The 16,430-nt window shown below is 36.5% G+C and overlaps 1 protein-coding gene across 7 annotated transcripts in view; it reads right to left on the bottom strand.

Annotated features, from left to right (window-relative positions):
* Positions 1-16,430, bottom strand: part of CAMK2D (calcium/calmodulin dependent protein kinase II delta) — a 364,907-nt gene that overhangs the window by 26,416 nt on the left and 322,061 nt on the right. For all 7 annotated transcript variants that reach the window (XM_043969913.1, XM_043969907.1, XM_043969912.1 and 4 more), the window contains one exon: positions 14,084-14,132. In XM_043969913.1, the coding sequence (XP_043825848.1) occupies positions 14,084-14,132 (49 nt within the window). The remainder of the gene's footprint in view (positions 1-14,083; positions 14,133-16,430) is intronic.

Here is a 16,430-nt window from a genome sequence, read left to right as displayed (position 1 = left end):
TGATTAGTCACTTCACATTCTTTAAAACCTAAACTGGGCAGGGGAAAGGATCCTTTCAAACTAGAGGCTTTTCAATGAGTCATGATAGCACCTGGGGTGATCTTTACCACTGACACGGAACACGGGTTTAGGATGAGTATGGGTGGTTTTCAAGGCTGAAGAACTTTCCTTTCAAGGTGTTTGCAGAAATAGCTTCCCTTATCATGTAAAGGTACAAAAACATTAGTGGAAGTAATGTGATTATGAAGTTACATATTGAAGTCACATATGAAGGGAGCGGGTGAGGTCAGTGGCTTGAGTAAGGTCACATAAGTAGTAAGTGTCAGAAGTAAAATTTGAACATTAGGAATGATGGATTAGGACCAAGTCTTGAGGGAAGTCTGAGGTTCTAAGAGGCTGCGGTAAGGAGGGAGAAAGCATGCTACGAATGGGGTACATACATGTGAGGAATGGCGAGTAGGCTAGAAAAATGGATTGTAGAACACAGAGTGGTGAATAGTGTGGAAGAAGTCAGGGAAGGTAAGGAAAGGGTCAGGTTATAGAAAAAAAAAGAGAAAAAGAGAAGGATTGCAAAGCTAGTGTTCTTTCTACTGTGACACAAGGGGAGCTCATGTAATTCTTAGGATCTGGAGGCTGAAAAAATTAATCAACTGGTGACTGCCCATCTGTTGATAAGCCTCTCTAAACTCAGCTGGGTTTATTCTCAAATGACAGACACCATTTCCCTTGGGACTTAAGGCTCAGAGTAACCTACACAGGGCCACACAGCTGGTGCGTATCAGTGCTGGGACTCAAACTCAGATCTTCTGAATTAAAATCTAGCTTTCTTTCTACTAATCCAACACAGGAGGCTGCTAATTCTTTGAAGCTTCCTAATTTATTTTATAGCCCCCTCTCTATTTCAACAGAATGCCTTCATATTTAAATTCTACTTAGCAATAATGTGGTACATCTGATTATGATACTACAATATTGAAATTAAAAGGTAATGAGCCAAAGGAAAAAGTCAAGGCACCTCATTCAACATTGTCTCAATGCCCACGTCTCCCAAAGAAAAGTGTTTTCTATTTCAGATTGGAAACAAATTACATCTCAAAAAATAAAATTTCTTTTTGCAATGTATATTGGAACAGGTCACTGTTTGCTACCTAACTTTTCCAAAATATAAATATCTTTATTTAAAAAGTAATCTGATCAACCATTTAATTTCAATGGAATCCCTGGATGTTAATACCTTAACTTGCCAATAGTGATAATGTTAAAGCAAGGGCCATCATTCCTGAACAGCAAAGATAAATCTCTCAAAAACTAACCAAGATAACCAAGCTCCTATTAGTTAGATGAAGACTCCTTTTCCAGAGTTCAGATATGGCCTCCCTTACTAGCTGTGTGATCCTGGGCAAGTCACTTAACCCTGTTTGCCTCAGTTTCCTCGTCTGTAAAATGAGCCAAGGAAATTCCAAATGGGCTTATGAAGAGTCAGATACGATTAAAAATGACTCAACAACAACAATAAAAAGCTCTCTCAGTACTGAATGTTTTCCTATTGCTTGAAGAAACCACAAATGGCATAATCTGTGTAATAGCTTCTCTTTGAGGAGGCCCTGCAATTGTCTGGGATTGGATGCAATAAGCCCAGTGTCACCTGTGAATAGGGGCCTCTGGAGGGCATGATGCTCCAGAGGGAATCCCATCTCCAGTTGTATCCTGCACAAGACATCCTCCCTCACCAAAGGAGTGCCTTTGGTGAGTCTACATTTCCTCTGGGTTTTTGAGACTATTGCTTTTGGTTTTCTTTCCCGACTCATTTGCTGGTTCATCATCTATATCACACCCCTAACTGTGGGTGTTCCCCAAGGATAGCATTCTTTCTCTTCTTCCTTTACTCTGTTTCCATTTCTCTCTTTCTCTCTCTCTCTCTCTCTCTCTCTCTCTCTCTCTCTCTCTCTCTCTCTCTTTCATCTCATCAGGTCCCATATGATCTTTAGGCACATGACTCACAGATATAGCTACACTGTAGAAACATGTACACAAACATATATGTATATGTGAACACCCACATACATGTATGTTGCCCCATTTATAGGCCTGGTCTCTACATTGGGTTTCATTCCTACATCATCAAATGCCATTTGTATTCTAACTGTGATAATCTTTAAATCACAGTAGCCTGGGCATAGCACTGTCACTTAAAAGGAGGAGGAGGAGGTAAAGGAAGAGGAGGACTCAGAGAAAGTAGAGGAGGAGGAGGAGGGGGAAGAGTGGGAGGAGGAGAAAAATTTTTAAGGACCAGCATACATGTGGCAATGAGTTAAGCACTGGCCAAATGAGTCTCAGTCCTTTGTATCCTTACTATTTGGTCATGATCTGAGCACTGACCTTTTCCTCCTATCCAAGAGACTTGAGACTTCAGGGTCATGATTAAATTTCTTTGCCTTTTTATCTGTTCTCTAACTTATTACTTAACTACTTAATCGAATTCTTAACTCACAGAAAAGGAGGGAGTCAACCTTGCTTCTGGTTCATTCTGGGGTATTCTGGATTTTCAGTGTGAAGATTTTCACCTCAAAAGTTGGCAAATGCTACAGATCATTGCTTGATTTGATGTTTTGTTGATTTTTTAGACTTAAGAAAGTTATGAGAAGATATTAATGATTCAGATTAATCTTAAAAGTGTACTGTGCAGGGGCAGCTAGATGGCACAGTGGATAGAGCACCGGCTCTGGATTCAGGAGTACCTGAGTTCAAATCCGGCCTCAGACACTTGACACTTACTAGCTGTGTGACCCTGGGCAAGTCACTTAACCCTCATTGCCCTGCAAAAATAAAACAAAAACAAAAAAGTGTACTGTGCATATGTCCCCCCCCCTCCAAAGACCTGGTTGTTAAACATTTACTAGCATACCCCTGATTACTGAACAAACATATATTAAGCACATTATGGAACATTATGGGCTGTGCTAGGAAATTGAGGGGAGTAGAGAAGAGCTAATAAGACTTCTGGGTTACTTTCAATGGACTTACCATCTAGTAGAGGTAAAAATAAGTGGGTCCAGATGAATATAGTATAAATTAGAATATAGGTGGAGAGTCAAATTCAATAAGAAATCACTTTCAGTTGGAAAAACTAGAGAATATAGAGGAGGTAGCATTTGAACAGGACCACGAATGCTAGGAAGGATCCTAATTGATGAAGATGGTAGGAAGGGCAAAGAAGAATATTTTGGATTCAGAGGTTCAGGAAATAGCATGGAATGTGTTGAATAAGGCACATATTTGGAAGTTGGCACACAAAACCACTACAAAATAATAAGTATTTCTAAGTCTAATGACTTTGACTTAGCATTAAAGTCAGCCTTATCCTAAAGTATGAGAAATATTTATAATTGAATTTATATGAGGACAACTGACAAAATTGGAAAATGGTGCTTGGGTTTTAGTTCACATATGCTCTTTTTATACTAGATTATTAGAAAAACATGGCAGATTATAAAGAAATAATTTAGTTTGGACAAATATTTATAGGATCATAAGATTTTGAGCAGGAAGGAGCCTATGAGATCATCTAATACAACCCTCTCATTTTTACAGAGGAAGAAACTGAAGTCCAGAGGGACGTGATATAGAGGGAGCAGATCCAAGAGGTAACCTCATTGCCTCTAATGCCAAATCTAATATTTTTTATCACTAACAATGGCTGTCTAAGAAATGAAGACACCAGAATAAAAGAAAAAAATGACTATCAAATCAAAAAGATCATATTTTAAAGCCCACGTTTTATCACACTATCATTGTATATTGATGTTTGCAGGGAACACTTTTTATGACAAATAATTATTCTCACTCAATTTTGAGTTTGGGTTTTTTATATAATTTATTGTTGCTATTATTTTAGAACATGTATAATATATATTTGTTATTAATTACTACAAAGGGCTTATGACATTCTACTGACATTACTATATTTGGAGGGGAGGGGGGGGAGAAAAAATAACATGCAAACCCTATATAGTTAATATAATAATAAAAATCCTTACATTATGAGGGGAGAAAAATAGCTTTTCCAAAGTCACCAAATGGATAAAGAATAGATCTGTTAACAGAACTGATATCACCACCTTCTTCTGTAAATGAAATGCTGTGATCACATGGGTGCTTCAAAATTGAATAGAGTTATATGATAAAAATAAATCTATTAAAAACTGAAATAAATGATAAAAAATATTTTAAAACTCAGAGGTAGTTGCATGATTAGCAACTTATTTAACCTATTTTATTAGGTAATAGGAAAACTAGAAAATTAAGAAGAACAAGATCTTTTTGCACACATGACTATATGGTAATACAAAATGTGATGAACTCTCAATAACATTTAAAAATATAAAAATCCCTGAGACTTATTTCTTTTAATCCAATTCTCACAGGAATAAATATCTATGCACAAATATGGGCTTTTTCCCTTTTGAATTATTAAAATACATTTAAAACTGAAATTATGGAAGGATTTTTATCTAGAAATGGACAGTAGGAATCTTGCGATTTCATCATTTAGGTAATATTTTTTGTTTTTGTGGGGCAATGAGTGACTTGCCCAGGGTCACACAGCTAGTAAGTGTCAAGTGTCTGAGGCTGGATTTGAACTCAGGTCCACCTGAATCCAGGGCTAGTGCTTTATCCACTGTGCCACCTAGTTGCCCCTCTAGGTAATATTTTTAAAAAGGAAATGAAAATCATATTTCCCCTCCCAGGTCCTTTTCAGATTTCCTAAGTTGTTTTAACCAGTTTGAAAGGAAATAACTTATTCATGTTATTTTCTATCTTGAAGTCCAGAAGACATAATATAGAAAGGTAAGTGACCTTTTTTTTTCTTAAAGAAACCATTTTATGACTTAAAAATCTATTAGGTACTTTATATTCATTTTCTCATTTGAGCCTCACAACAACCCTGTGAGGTAGGGACAAGAGATATTACTATTCTTATTATGCGGATTGAAGATAATGAAGCTCATGGAGGTTAAGAAAGTGGCCTGTGATTGAGTAGCTGGTAAGCATCAGAGGCAGGAAGACAAGAACTCATTGGCATATGGAATTTCTGAGACTCCCTTTTTAAGCTATATTTGGAGTCATAGTTTCTGGGTTGAATATAAGTTCTGCTTCAATATCTACCTAGTTTAAGTCAAGGCAAAAACCCTCCATAGGCCTCAATTTCCCTATCTGTAAGAGATGGAGGTTGGACTAGATAATCTCTGAGGCCACCTGTAGCTCAAAAACTTACGATTTTTTGGTAAATATGGTGGCTTTGCCCATTGAGTTAAATGGTTTTCTGAGAGGTCCTGAAGTATATTCTAACACCAGGTTTAAAACAACAACAACAATTTGTTAGTTAAATAATTCATTTAGAATATGCTGAAAAGTTTTACTATAGATTTTCTCATTTCTTTTCTTCTCTCTTCATCATTTTATTTATTTATTTATTTTTCTGTTTCTGTTTTTGTTTTTTTGTGGGGGTTAAGTGACTTGCCCAGGGTCACACAGCTAGTAAATGTCAAGTGTCTGAGACTGGACCTGAACTCAGGTACTCCTGAATCCAGGGCTGGTGTCTTATCCACTGCACCACCTAGCTGTACCCCATCATTTTATTTAACTATTGAATAGCAAATCTAGGGATTGGCACATAAGACAATTCTTGGTGATATTCTAATCCTCTTTTATTGTTTTCCTCTCTATCTCTTCTCCTGTTTTATCCTATAGTTTTACTTTGTTTTCTTCTTTTCCTCCCTTTTTATTCACCTCTGACCTTGCCTTATAGCTGTGCCTAGCATATGGAAGTATAGAATAGCCTCACTGATGACACTCAAGGACACCATGTCAGACTACTGCCTTCTGGTCCACAACTACCCTGGACTGTATGTGTTGGGAAGAAGCATGATAGCAAGATATTCAAGAAGCTACTGAAGACTGCTGAGTAGAAAAGATGCTATAAGGACACACTGAAGGACAACTTCGAAAGATGTTGCATAGCTGTGGAATGCTGGGAAGCTTCAGCAGATGTACCAGCTCGATGTACGTCAATCATAGATGGAGGGTCTGACTGTGAACAATTGGTGCCAAGCTGACTATGAGGTGGAGAGGCAGAGTGGGATACAGCGACAGGGCCTGCAAACAGTGGCTATAGCCACAAATCAGATGAGCATTTTCACATGTACACAGTGTGGAAATTACTTGCTCAAATACCACTTATTCTTTTTTTTTTCTTTTTTTTGGTGGGGAAATGAGGGTTAAGTGACTTGCCCAGGGTCACACAGCTAGTAAGTGTCAAGTGTCTGTGGTTGGATTTGAAATCAGGTCCTCCTGAATCCAAGGCTGATGCTTTATCCACTGCTCCACCTAGCTGCCCCTCAAATACCACTTATAAGCACACCCACTCCCAAGGATAGCAATGCTGTCAGTGGGTCCATCTTTCAAATTAGATTAACAATATGTATATTTAGGGTATACCTCAATGACTCAACTGATTTTTTTTTCTCTAAGTAAAAACATTTCTAACTGTTTGTTAGATGTATCTCAGCTGTTGCTAGAGTTTTTGTTTAAAAATATACATAGCTTAGCCTCCTTTTGGTGATTTGCAAATCCTGCAACAAGCAGTTTGCCAGTCACTTTGGTCTATTCTATAACATTGTTGATAATATGTGATTGATATTGACCAACTTTCATATATGGAATTGAAGAGGTTAATAAGTTCCCTTATCAGGGGCAGCTAGGTGGCACAGTGGATAGAGCACTGGCCCTGGATTCAGGAGTACCTGAGTTCAAACCCGGCCTCAGACACTTGACACTTACTAGCTGTGTGACCTTGGGCAAGTCACTTAACCCTCATGGCCCTGCAAAAAACAAAAACAAAAAAATAAGTTCCCTTATCCCCATTAAATAACAAATGAACACAAAGCAGATTCACTAAAGGAGTATTTGAGGGAAAAAGACACAGATCAAATGATACCTGATAACAGAATGCTGGAGAAATAACTAAAATGTTGAGTTTTATTCTAAAAAATAAGGAATATGTAAGATTTCCTTGTGTGTGTGTGTGTGTGTGTGTGTGCGCACATACTTAAAGAGGCAAGATGAGCCTAAGTTATTTCAAGAGAAACTTAAATAAGGTATACTTACTTAAATGTTTTTATCTTCATTTTTATGGGTCATTAAGACCAAAAAGAAATTACCCTCAGATGGAATTTATTATGAGGATCTTACTCCTATCTTGAAATTTAAATGAGCACTTATGCAGAACCAATACCATTCAAGAAACAAGAATGAAATTTGGGTAAGAAAGACTACTTTTCTCACTTATGCCAGATATGACACAACAGATTTATCTCTATTCTCTATCACAGGCAGAATGGAATTTCTCTAATATCAGAGAAACATGGTATGAGAAGAAATACTATAAATATGAAATACACCAGAGAAGAGCCCTCCATATTTTCCTATTCTATTTATACAAAGTTCCATACCCTTCCAGAAAATGATACAACTTATTTCCTTTTATTTTTCCCCTCCCTATGGCTGTATTTCTTTTTTTTGTAAATATTATTTATTTTAAACATTTTCTTTTTAAATTGAGTTCCAATTTTCCCCCATTTCTCACCCTGACCCTCCAAAGGCAAGCAATATTATATCAATCATACAAGTGAAATAATGCAAAAATTCCAATTAGCCATATTTCAAAAAAGCAAGAAAAATGGAGAAAATTATACTTCAATTTGTGCTCAGAGTTCACCAGTTCTCTCTCTGGAGATGGACAGCATTTTTCCATCATGAGTCCTTTGGATTATCTTGATAAAAGTAGTCAAGTCTTTTACAATTGATCACCATTATAACATTGCTGTTGCTGTTCACAATGATCTTCTGGTTCTTCTCAATTCACTTTGTATCAGTTCCAGGTTTTTCTGAAACCACCCTCCTCATAATTTCTGATAGCACAATAGTAATCCATCATAATCATATGCCACAACTTGTTCATACATTCCCCAAATGATGAGCAGCCCCTCAATTTCCAATACTTTACCACCACAAAAAGAGCTGTTATAAATATTTTGTACCTACAGTTCCTTTTCCTTCTTCTTTGAACTTTTTGGGATATAGCAGTCATATTGCTGGGTCAAAGGGTATACATAGTTTTATACCATTTGGGTCTGGTTCCAAATTGTTCTCCAGAATGTTTGAACCAGTTCACTACTCCACCAAGTCATTACTGTACCTATTTCCCCTTCATCTACTCTAGCATTTGTTATTTCTGATAGGTGTGAGGTGACACTTCAGGGTTGTCTTAATTTGCCTTTCTCTAATTGATAATGATATAGAGCAGTTTTCATATGACTATAGATGGGATTTCTTCTTCTTAAACCATGTGTACATGTCATTTGACCATCTATCAATTGAGGAATGCCTCTTATTTTTATAAGTTTGACTATGTTCTATACTCAGCATATATTTGAGTTATCAAAGAAATTTGCTGTCATTTTTTTGATGATGATTTTTTTTCTACTTTATTGTCTATGGTACTTTTTAGTAAGATGCAGTTTCCCTGAATCTCTTATAATTAGGTCTATATTTGCTTTTGTTCTGTCTGAGATCATGTTTACTACCTCTGCCTTTTTTTAGTCTGGCTGAAGCATGTAAGATTCTACTCCTTCCCTTTATTTTAACTCTCTATGTGTCTTTCTGTTTCAAATTTATCTCTTGTAAACAACATATTATTAGATTTTGGTGTCTAATCAATTCTGTTATCTGCTTCCATTTTATGGGTGAGTTCATACCATTCACAATCACAGTTATGATTACTGTGTTTTTCCCTCCAACCCATTTTATTCCATTTCTTCTTTTCTTTTTCTCTTAAACTTCCTCAAAAGTCCATTTTGCTTCTAACCACTGCCTCCTTTAATTTGTTCTCCCTTTTATCACCTCTACCCCAGCCCCCAAGCCTTTCTCTTATCCCCTTCTGTTCTTATTTTCCTACTGGGTTAGTTACATTTTCCATACATAACTGAGTCTGTGTGCATGCATCTTCCTCTTTAAACCAATTCTGATGAGACAGAAGGTCAAGTATTACCTGCCACCCTGCCCCCTCCATTTCCTCCTCCACTGCAAAACTCTTCCTTGCATGCCTCTTTTATTTGAGAAAAATTTCCCTATTTTACCTCTTCCTTCCCCCTTCTCTCAGTCCATCTCTTTTACTCATCTCTTCTTTTTTTTGGGAAAGTATCCCAACCAAATTGAAATGCCCTATGTTATGTAAACTCCATTTAACTGCCCTAATAATGGTAAAGTTCTTAGGAGTTATAGACATCATCTTCCCACACAGGAATGTAAACAGTTTAACTTCATTGAGTCTCTTATAATTCCTCTTTCATGTTTACCTTTTTAAGTTTCTTTCCAATCTTCTGTTTGAATGTTACATTTTCTATTCAGTTCTAGTCTTTTTGTCAGGAATGCTTGAAAGTCCTCCATTTCATTAAATACCTATTTTTCCACCCTGAAGGATTATATTCAGTTTTTCTGAGTGAATTATTCTTGCTTGTAATCCTAGCTCCTGTGCTTTCTGGAATATCATAGTTCAAGTATTATGCTACTTTAATGTGGAAACCAATAAATCTGGTGTGATCTTTACTGTGGCTTCACGATATTTGCACTGTTTCTTTCTGGAAGCTTGAGGTATTTTCTCTTTAATCTGGGCACTCTTAACTTGGGCTGTAATATTCCTGGTAGCTTTCATTTTGGGATTTCTTTCAGGAGATGAACAGTGGATTTTGTCAATTTCAATTTCACCATCTACATCTAGGATATCCAGGTAGTTTTCCATGATAATTTCTTGAAATATGATGTCTAAAAGGCTGTTTCTGTGATTATGAATTTTAGGAAGTCCAATAATCCTTAAATTATCTCTCCTAGATCTATTTTCCAGGACAATTATTTTTTTCTGATGAAGTATTTCACATTTTCTTTTATTTTTTTTCATAATTTTGACTTTGATTGTTTCTTGATGTCTCATGGATCCAGTTGCCCAATTCTAATTTTTAAGGAATTATTTTTTAAGTGAGTTTTTGTGCCTCTTTTAACATTTGGACTATTTTATTTTTAAGAAGTTCTTTAGTGAATTTTGGACTATTCTGCTTTTTAAAGAGTTGTTTTCTTTAATGAATTTTTGTGCCTCTTCTACCAAGCTGGTATTTTTCTTGCATTTCTCTCATTTCTTTTACCATATTTTCCTCTACCACTCCTATTTTTTTTCTTTAACTCTTCCAGGAATTCTTGTGGTTTTTGGATCCAATTAGCATTTTTCTTTGAGGCTTTGTCTTCTTCTGAGTTTCTATCTTGGTCTTTCAGTTCATGGTAGTAGCTTTTTATGATTATTATTATTTTTTTTTTGCTTATTTTTCTAGCCTATTTCTTGACTTTGAACTTTATGCTGGCAGTTGGACTCTGCTCACCTGGGAGTGAGGAGGCACTATGCCAAGCTTCAGAATTTTTTCATGTTGCTGTTTTCAGAACTAGTTCTGGGTGTTTACAAGTTTTGGGTGCTTCTAAGATGGTATGATGGGATACGTGTAATCACTGCTCTCCTGGTCTGTGCTCTGGTCTTTAAGCAAGAAGTGTTCCTCCTCCCCTGCAGCTACAAGTGTTAGTGCTCTTCCTTGCTTTGGAACTGTGACCAGAATCCCTAATCTCTTGTGACCTGCACTCCTCTCCATCCTGGAACAGTGACACAGAACTGAGTGTGGGCAAAAGAATTGCCAATCTGTACCAGATGTATTCACTGAAGTAAAGAGTTCTCTACAATCTCTTTCTGACCAGTTGTCTGATCCCCTTATCATCTCTGGGCTGAGAATCCCTGAAGTGGCTGCTACTACAGCTACTGTTACTGCTGCTATTCCATGGGTGGGCTTTGGACAGACCTCCACCCTAGCATCACAGACTTCTCCTGCTGAGTTCCTAAGTTTTCTTAGTCTGGAAAAATGTCTCACACTGACATTTTGTTGACTCTGTTTCTCCAAAATTTGATTTGAGGTATCATTTTAAAGGTGTTTGGAGGGGAATGTTGACAGAGTTTAGCTGGGTTATTTCTAATCTGCCATCTTGGTTCTAAACCAGCACAACTCCCATTTCTTTTCCTGATTTAAAGCCTGAGAGTTTAAGAATGAAGACTACTGAGGTAATACTAATGCATCTAAAACATTTAGAAAGATGTTGTTCCCTGAATTTCACAAAAGACTAAGTAGCACTTCTGCTCTTTTTTTTTGGTTTTGTTTTCTTGTGGGGCAATGGGGGTTAAGTGGCTTGCCCAAGGTCACACAGCTAGTAAGTGTCAAGTGTCTGAGGCCAGATTTGAACTCAGGAACTCCTGAATCCAGGGCCAGTGCTTTATCCACTGTGCCACCTAGCCGCCTCACTTCTGCTCTTTTTGTACAACCATCTATCTCCTTATCTACTATGCAGCCACCAGTGGTTCATTAAATAACTCTTGGTTTAAATATAAACACATCCCTTTACAAGTCTAAGTAAAATAAACATATATTTAAATGTGACTTGGATGGATGCTTTATGAACTGCTCTGCTTTAAGTCAAGAGCATGACCTGGATGGCTTTTTGAAATCAGGTTTAATTTTATGATTCTATGATATCACTCAATATTTAAGCAGTTGCCAAAAGAGACATTTCTCCTAAGAAGAGGATTTGCAGAGATAGGCTAAGGTTAGTAATGAAATGTGGATAATTGAACCAAATATTTATTTAATTCTAGTAAATAATTGAAAAACAACAACCCTCTGTGCCTTAGTTCTTATGATCTTAAAGATTTCTTTCGGATCTAACATGCTTTAATTCTGGGATCTGGCTATTTATTTAGTTCATTTGTCCATTCCCTAGTTCACCAATTATACAGAGACAGTATGGTATAATGGAAAGAGCACTGGACCTTTGAACAAAGGTTGTTCAAGTTGTACCCCACCTCTGATCTCCTATCTGTATGACCCTCAGAAAAGTACTCAGGCTTTATAAGTCTCCATTTGCTCATCTATAAAAGGGGAATAATAATACTGATGCTACCTATTTCACTTGAGGAGAGTGCTTTGTTGCCTGTCCACTATAAACTCTAAACATGAGTCACTGTCATTGTTGCTAATGTTACCATTGTTAATAACCACTAATCATTAATATTAATAAATTTCTATTCCTCTATTATGGCCTTACTTAGATAATTCACTCTGATGCAGAGTCCCACAACAACTCTGCCAAGCAGACGCTGTTAGTATCCTAATTTTACAGTTGAGGAAACTGGGGAAGGTAGAGGTTAAGTAACTTGTCTAGGGTCACGCAGCTAATAAATGTCTGAGGTTGGATTTGAGCTCAAGTCTTCCTAACTTCAGGACCAGCACTCTACCTAGCTGCCTCAAATTTACTCTTCATTTGATAAACACAAGTCTGGTATCAGCAGTGCACTGAGTTTGCTCTTCACCGGAACACATGGACCAGGCACTGATGAGTAAACTATTTGATTACTCCTCTATACCTTCTGTAAATGTGTTACCTTGCCAACATATAGGTAAAGTTAGGTCAATGAGTCAGTGTAATAGAAACAGTAATGTGTCTCTTCTACCAGCTTTTACTAATTGCTCCATTCAACTGAAAATTATGTAGGAAACTTTTTTTTTTTTTTTTTTTTTTGCGGGGCAATGGGGGTTAAGTGACTTGCCCAGGGTCACACAGCTAGTAAGTGTCAAGTGTCTGAGGCCGGATTTGAACTCAGGTACTCCTGAATCCAGGGCCAGTGCTTTATCCACTGTGCCACCTAGCCACCCCGGAAACTTGTTAACTGTAACTCTTTTACCTTTCCCAAATGTCCATGACTACAAAATCATTGAAAATGTCCTGGCTCTTTAGTTTATATTAGAGATGCAACTTTCCAGGAAGATCCTTTATTTGTGGGAACCAAATAAATAATACCAGTAATGCCTACATAGTTATTTACAAACAAACACTCTAATGATAGTTTTAGGAGCTAAGGAACACAAACAAGCAAACAAACTAATGTTCAAGTTCCTTTGATATGTGCCTGCCAAGTGATTTGTGTGGACCAGAAGGGTGTTGTGAACAGAATAAAAGAGCTTCTATAATAGTAAGTAATACATTAAGGAAAATAATACGATGCAGAACTAAACAAAGTAACATAACCAAAATAACATGGCAAAAAATGAAAATTTACAAAAGCAAATTCAATTATATTAGATTGTGTGCTATATAAATGCAAAATTCTTTAGGAAATAACAGTAAATATGCCAGGATTTTGAAAATTTCACATATTAAAAACCAGAAAAAACCACTGAAAAGAATAAAAATCATGAAGAAATGTAAAAACACACAATAGTAACTAATAATGAAATAGCAAAAGGAGAGCTATGAATATCATTCTAGAGATAATACCCCTTTGGAAGACCCTGGCTCTCTAATAATATAGTTTGTCATTTTCAAAGTTGGTCTTTCATATGGGTTTTATAATACATTTTCTTTTTCTGATTCCAATTAGTGATTTCATCAATATGAAAACTGTCTTCATTGATTGGGATCTCCAACTTATTATTTGCACCTTCTAGTCTTCAGGAATTGCTTGGAGGACTGAAAGGCTACATAATTGCCCTTGGTTACCTAAGACAGTTGGTTTCAAAGTGAAACAGGAACTCCATGTTTCCCTGACTCCAAAGATGACCCTCTCTCTCCCCTATTTCTTCTTTTGATATTTCACTGAACCACTTATATTTTTAAATGAAATCTGCTACCTGATATAAATATACATTGGTGCAATGTCACTAGAATAAACAAAAGTGATATCTGAGGCTTTAAAATTACATGATAGGATTAAATTTCTAGCAAATCTAAGACAATCAATAAGCATAATTGGGATATTATTACTACAATACTATTTGGAAAGACAAAAATATTCTTGTCTCAAAAATAATCCAACTCCTACATTTTCCATTAATATAAATCTACATGTGCCTCAGTTTTCCAGATGTTTAGGGTATGATCATACCTTTTACATCTTCATCTTCAATGGTTGTATTGGAACTCTCAGTGGACTCCTGTTAAGAAGCAAACACAATTAAGATGTGTATGGTAGCTTCACATTGATATTCTCACGCATTTAAGCAAGTAACATAGCTTGTGGTGCACAAGACATGCATATCCCAAAGCCGGGTGTGTGAATGTGTTCACATGCAAATGGGCACATGGACTATGATGGTTTTAGCAGGAATGAAATTTGAAATACTCTGTCCATTTCAAAAGGGAGTATTGTGATGACATGGCCAATTTGGCAGGGGTGGGGGCGTGGGGGGATAGACTGGGTTACTTGTAGAACACAAAGATCCTGCACTTTATTTAAACAATAAACAACTGCACTAAACTCATTTATTCTAGACTTTTCTTTTAAAAGGAGGTACTCTTCTGAATCTTAGTAGGGAAATCCTATTTCAAATGAATAAACGTCAACCTTAGAATAAGAAATTACATTACTTTTCAACAAATTTGTTGCTATTTATTGAATACATAATCAATTTATAGTACTGTGCTATGCTCTCTCTCTCTCTAGTGATATTGTTTTTCTTTTTTCTTTTCTTCTTCTTTTTAGGTCTAGACCTGTGCTTTCATCTTTGTTGAGGAACTTGAATTCATCAAGAGCTAAGTTTGATTCTTGCCTCAGATACTTACTAGCTGTGTGACAGCTGTGTGACCCTACGCAAGTCACTCAGTTTCCTTACCTGAAAAATGAGTGTTATTGTTGTTTGTCCTTTGTTTTTGAAGACCATGACATCAGGGTGATGTCATGACTTGCACTGAATTGGATTTAAGTGAGGGAGGACTGAGCAAGGTCACTAATCTCACTTTCTCCTCCAGAGTCATCTGGGTCCAGTGGCAAGATATAGAGATAACTGGAGATGGCCCCAGATGTTTTAAGGAAATTGAGGTTAAGTGATGTGCCCAGGGTCACAGAGCTAGTAAGTGGGGTGAGATTTGAACTCAGGTCCTCCCAATTTCAGGGACAGAGCTCTATCCATTGTGCCACCTGGCTTCCCTACTTGTAAAATAAAGGAGGGGGAAGGGGGTTGGATTCAATGCTTTTTCAATGTTCCTTCCAAGTTAGAATGTTAGGTGGCTGAAGGGATAGAAGATCTGAATTCAAATCCAGGTCTGAAATTTACTATTTAATGCAAATAAGCAAGTCCCTTAATCTCTAAGCCTTAGTTTTTTCAACTTCAAAATGAGGATAATAATAACACTTATTTGCCAGGGTTGTTATGCGAATAAAGTGAAATATTTTATAGACTTTAAAGCACTATAAAAATGCTAGCTAGCTACTATTGTTAAAAACAACACCAACAACAAACTACCTATGATATTCTGATCATATGAGCTTGGAAGTACAAACTGCCTCCATTGATTAGATAAAACTAGTATGTAACTTTTGGATTCATAGAATTGCTTAAGGTGTTGAGAAATTGAGTGAATTTCCCAGGGTCACACAGTCAGTATGTGTTAGAAATGGGACTTCAACTTATTTCTCTAACTCTAAGGCCAGTTGTTTATCAATGACACAACACTGCCTTGCAGCATATATGACTCCTTCCTGTTTGTAGAATGGCACATTTGGGAACAAATTACATTCCATAATTTGATGAAGGGACAGGACAATAGAATTGGATATATATTGACACTTTCACTGACTTCCAGGTTTATTTTGTCATAGAATTTTCTTCTAACTTGGAAATTAGTTCACATTGGTAAGACACCTTCTCCCATAATGAAAAGGCAAGGCTAAATACACGTGTATCAATGAAACAATATATGAAGTGAAAGATTAGTAAAAGATAAAAGGACACTGCCAATGTTGAGAAATTTAACTATTTCTTAAATTGTTCAATAATCTGATAATGCTTTTCAATTCAGAATGATCCTGGAAATCATTTTCTTTTTTTTTTTTTTGAGTGGGAGGGGCAAGAGAGTACAAAAAAGTCTGCCATGTTTGTCATTAACATGCTGTTAGAAAAAAAATACATCCTTAACTTATTGAATTGTCAATGACTTGTGAAGAAAAAAAAATAGGCTCAGGCTTTCAATTAGGGATCACACATTCAGTGAGGTTAAAACATTTTTTAAAGTAACTAGAAAAAAACAACAACTCTGGTCAGTGTCCTTTTCTGAAACTATATAAAAAAAGTGAAAATGGTCAAAACCACTGGATACACTATTTACAAGGAAAATACAAAGTATAAATCAAGCATATAAAAGGCACTGTATACAGAAAACCATCTCATGCTTTTTGGAGGGTGACATGGTGTTTGATTCCAATCCATGATGCGGGTAAAGATCTCAGCCATACC

Source organism: Dromiciops gliroides, chromosome 6 (genome assembly GCF_019393635.1).
Source record: "Dromiciops gliroides isolate mDroGli1 chromosome 6, mDroGli1.pri, whole genome shotgun sequence".
NCBI lineage: Eukaryota > Metazoa > Chordata > Mammalia > Microbiotheria > Microbiotheriidae > Dromiciops > Dromiciops gliroides.
This window is presented reverse-complemented; position numbering and strand designations above follow the sequence as displayed.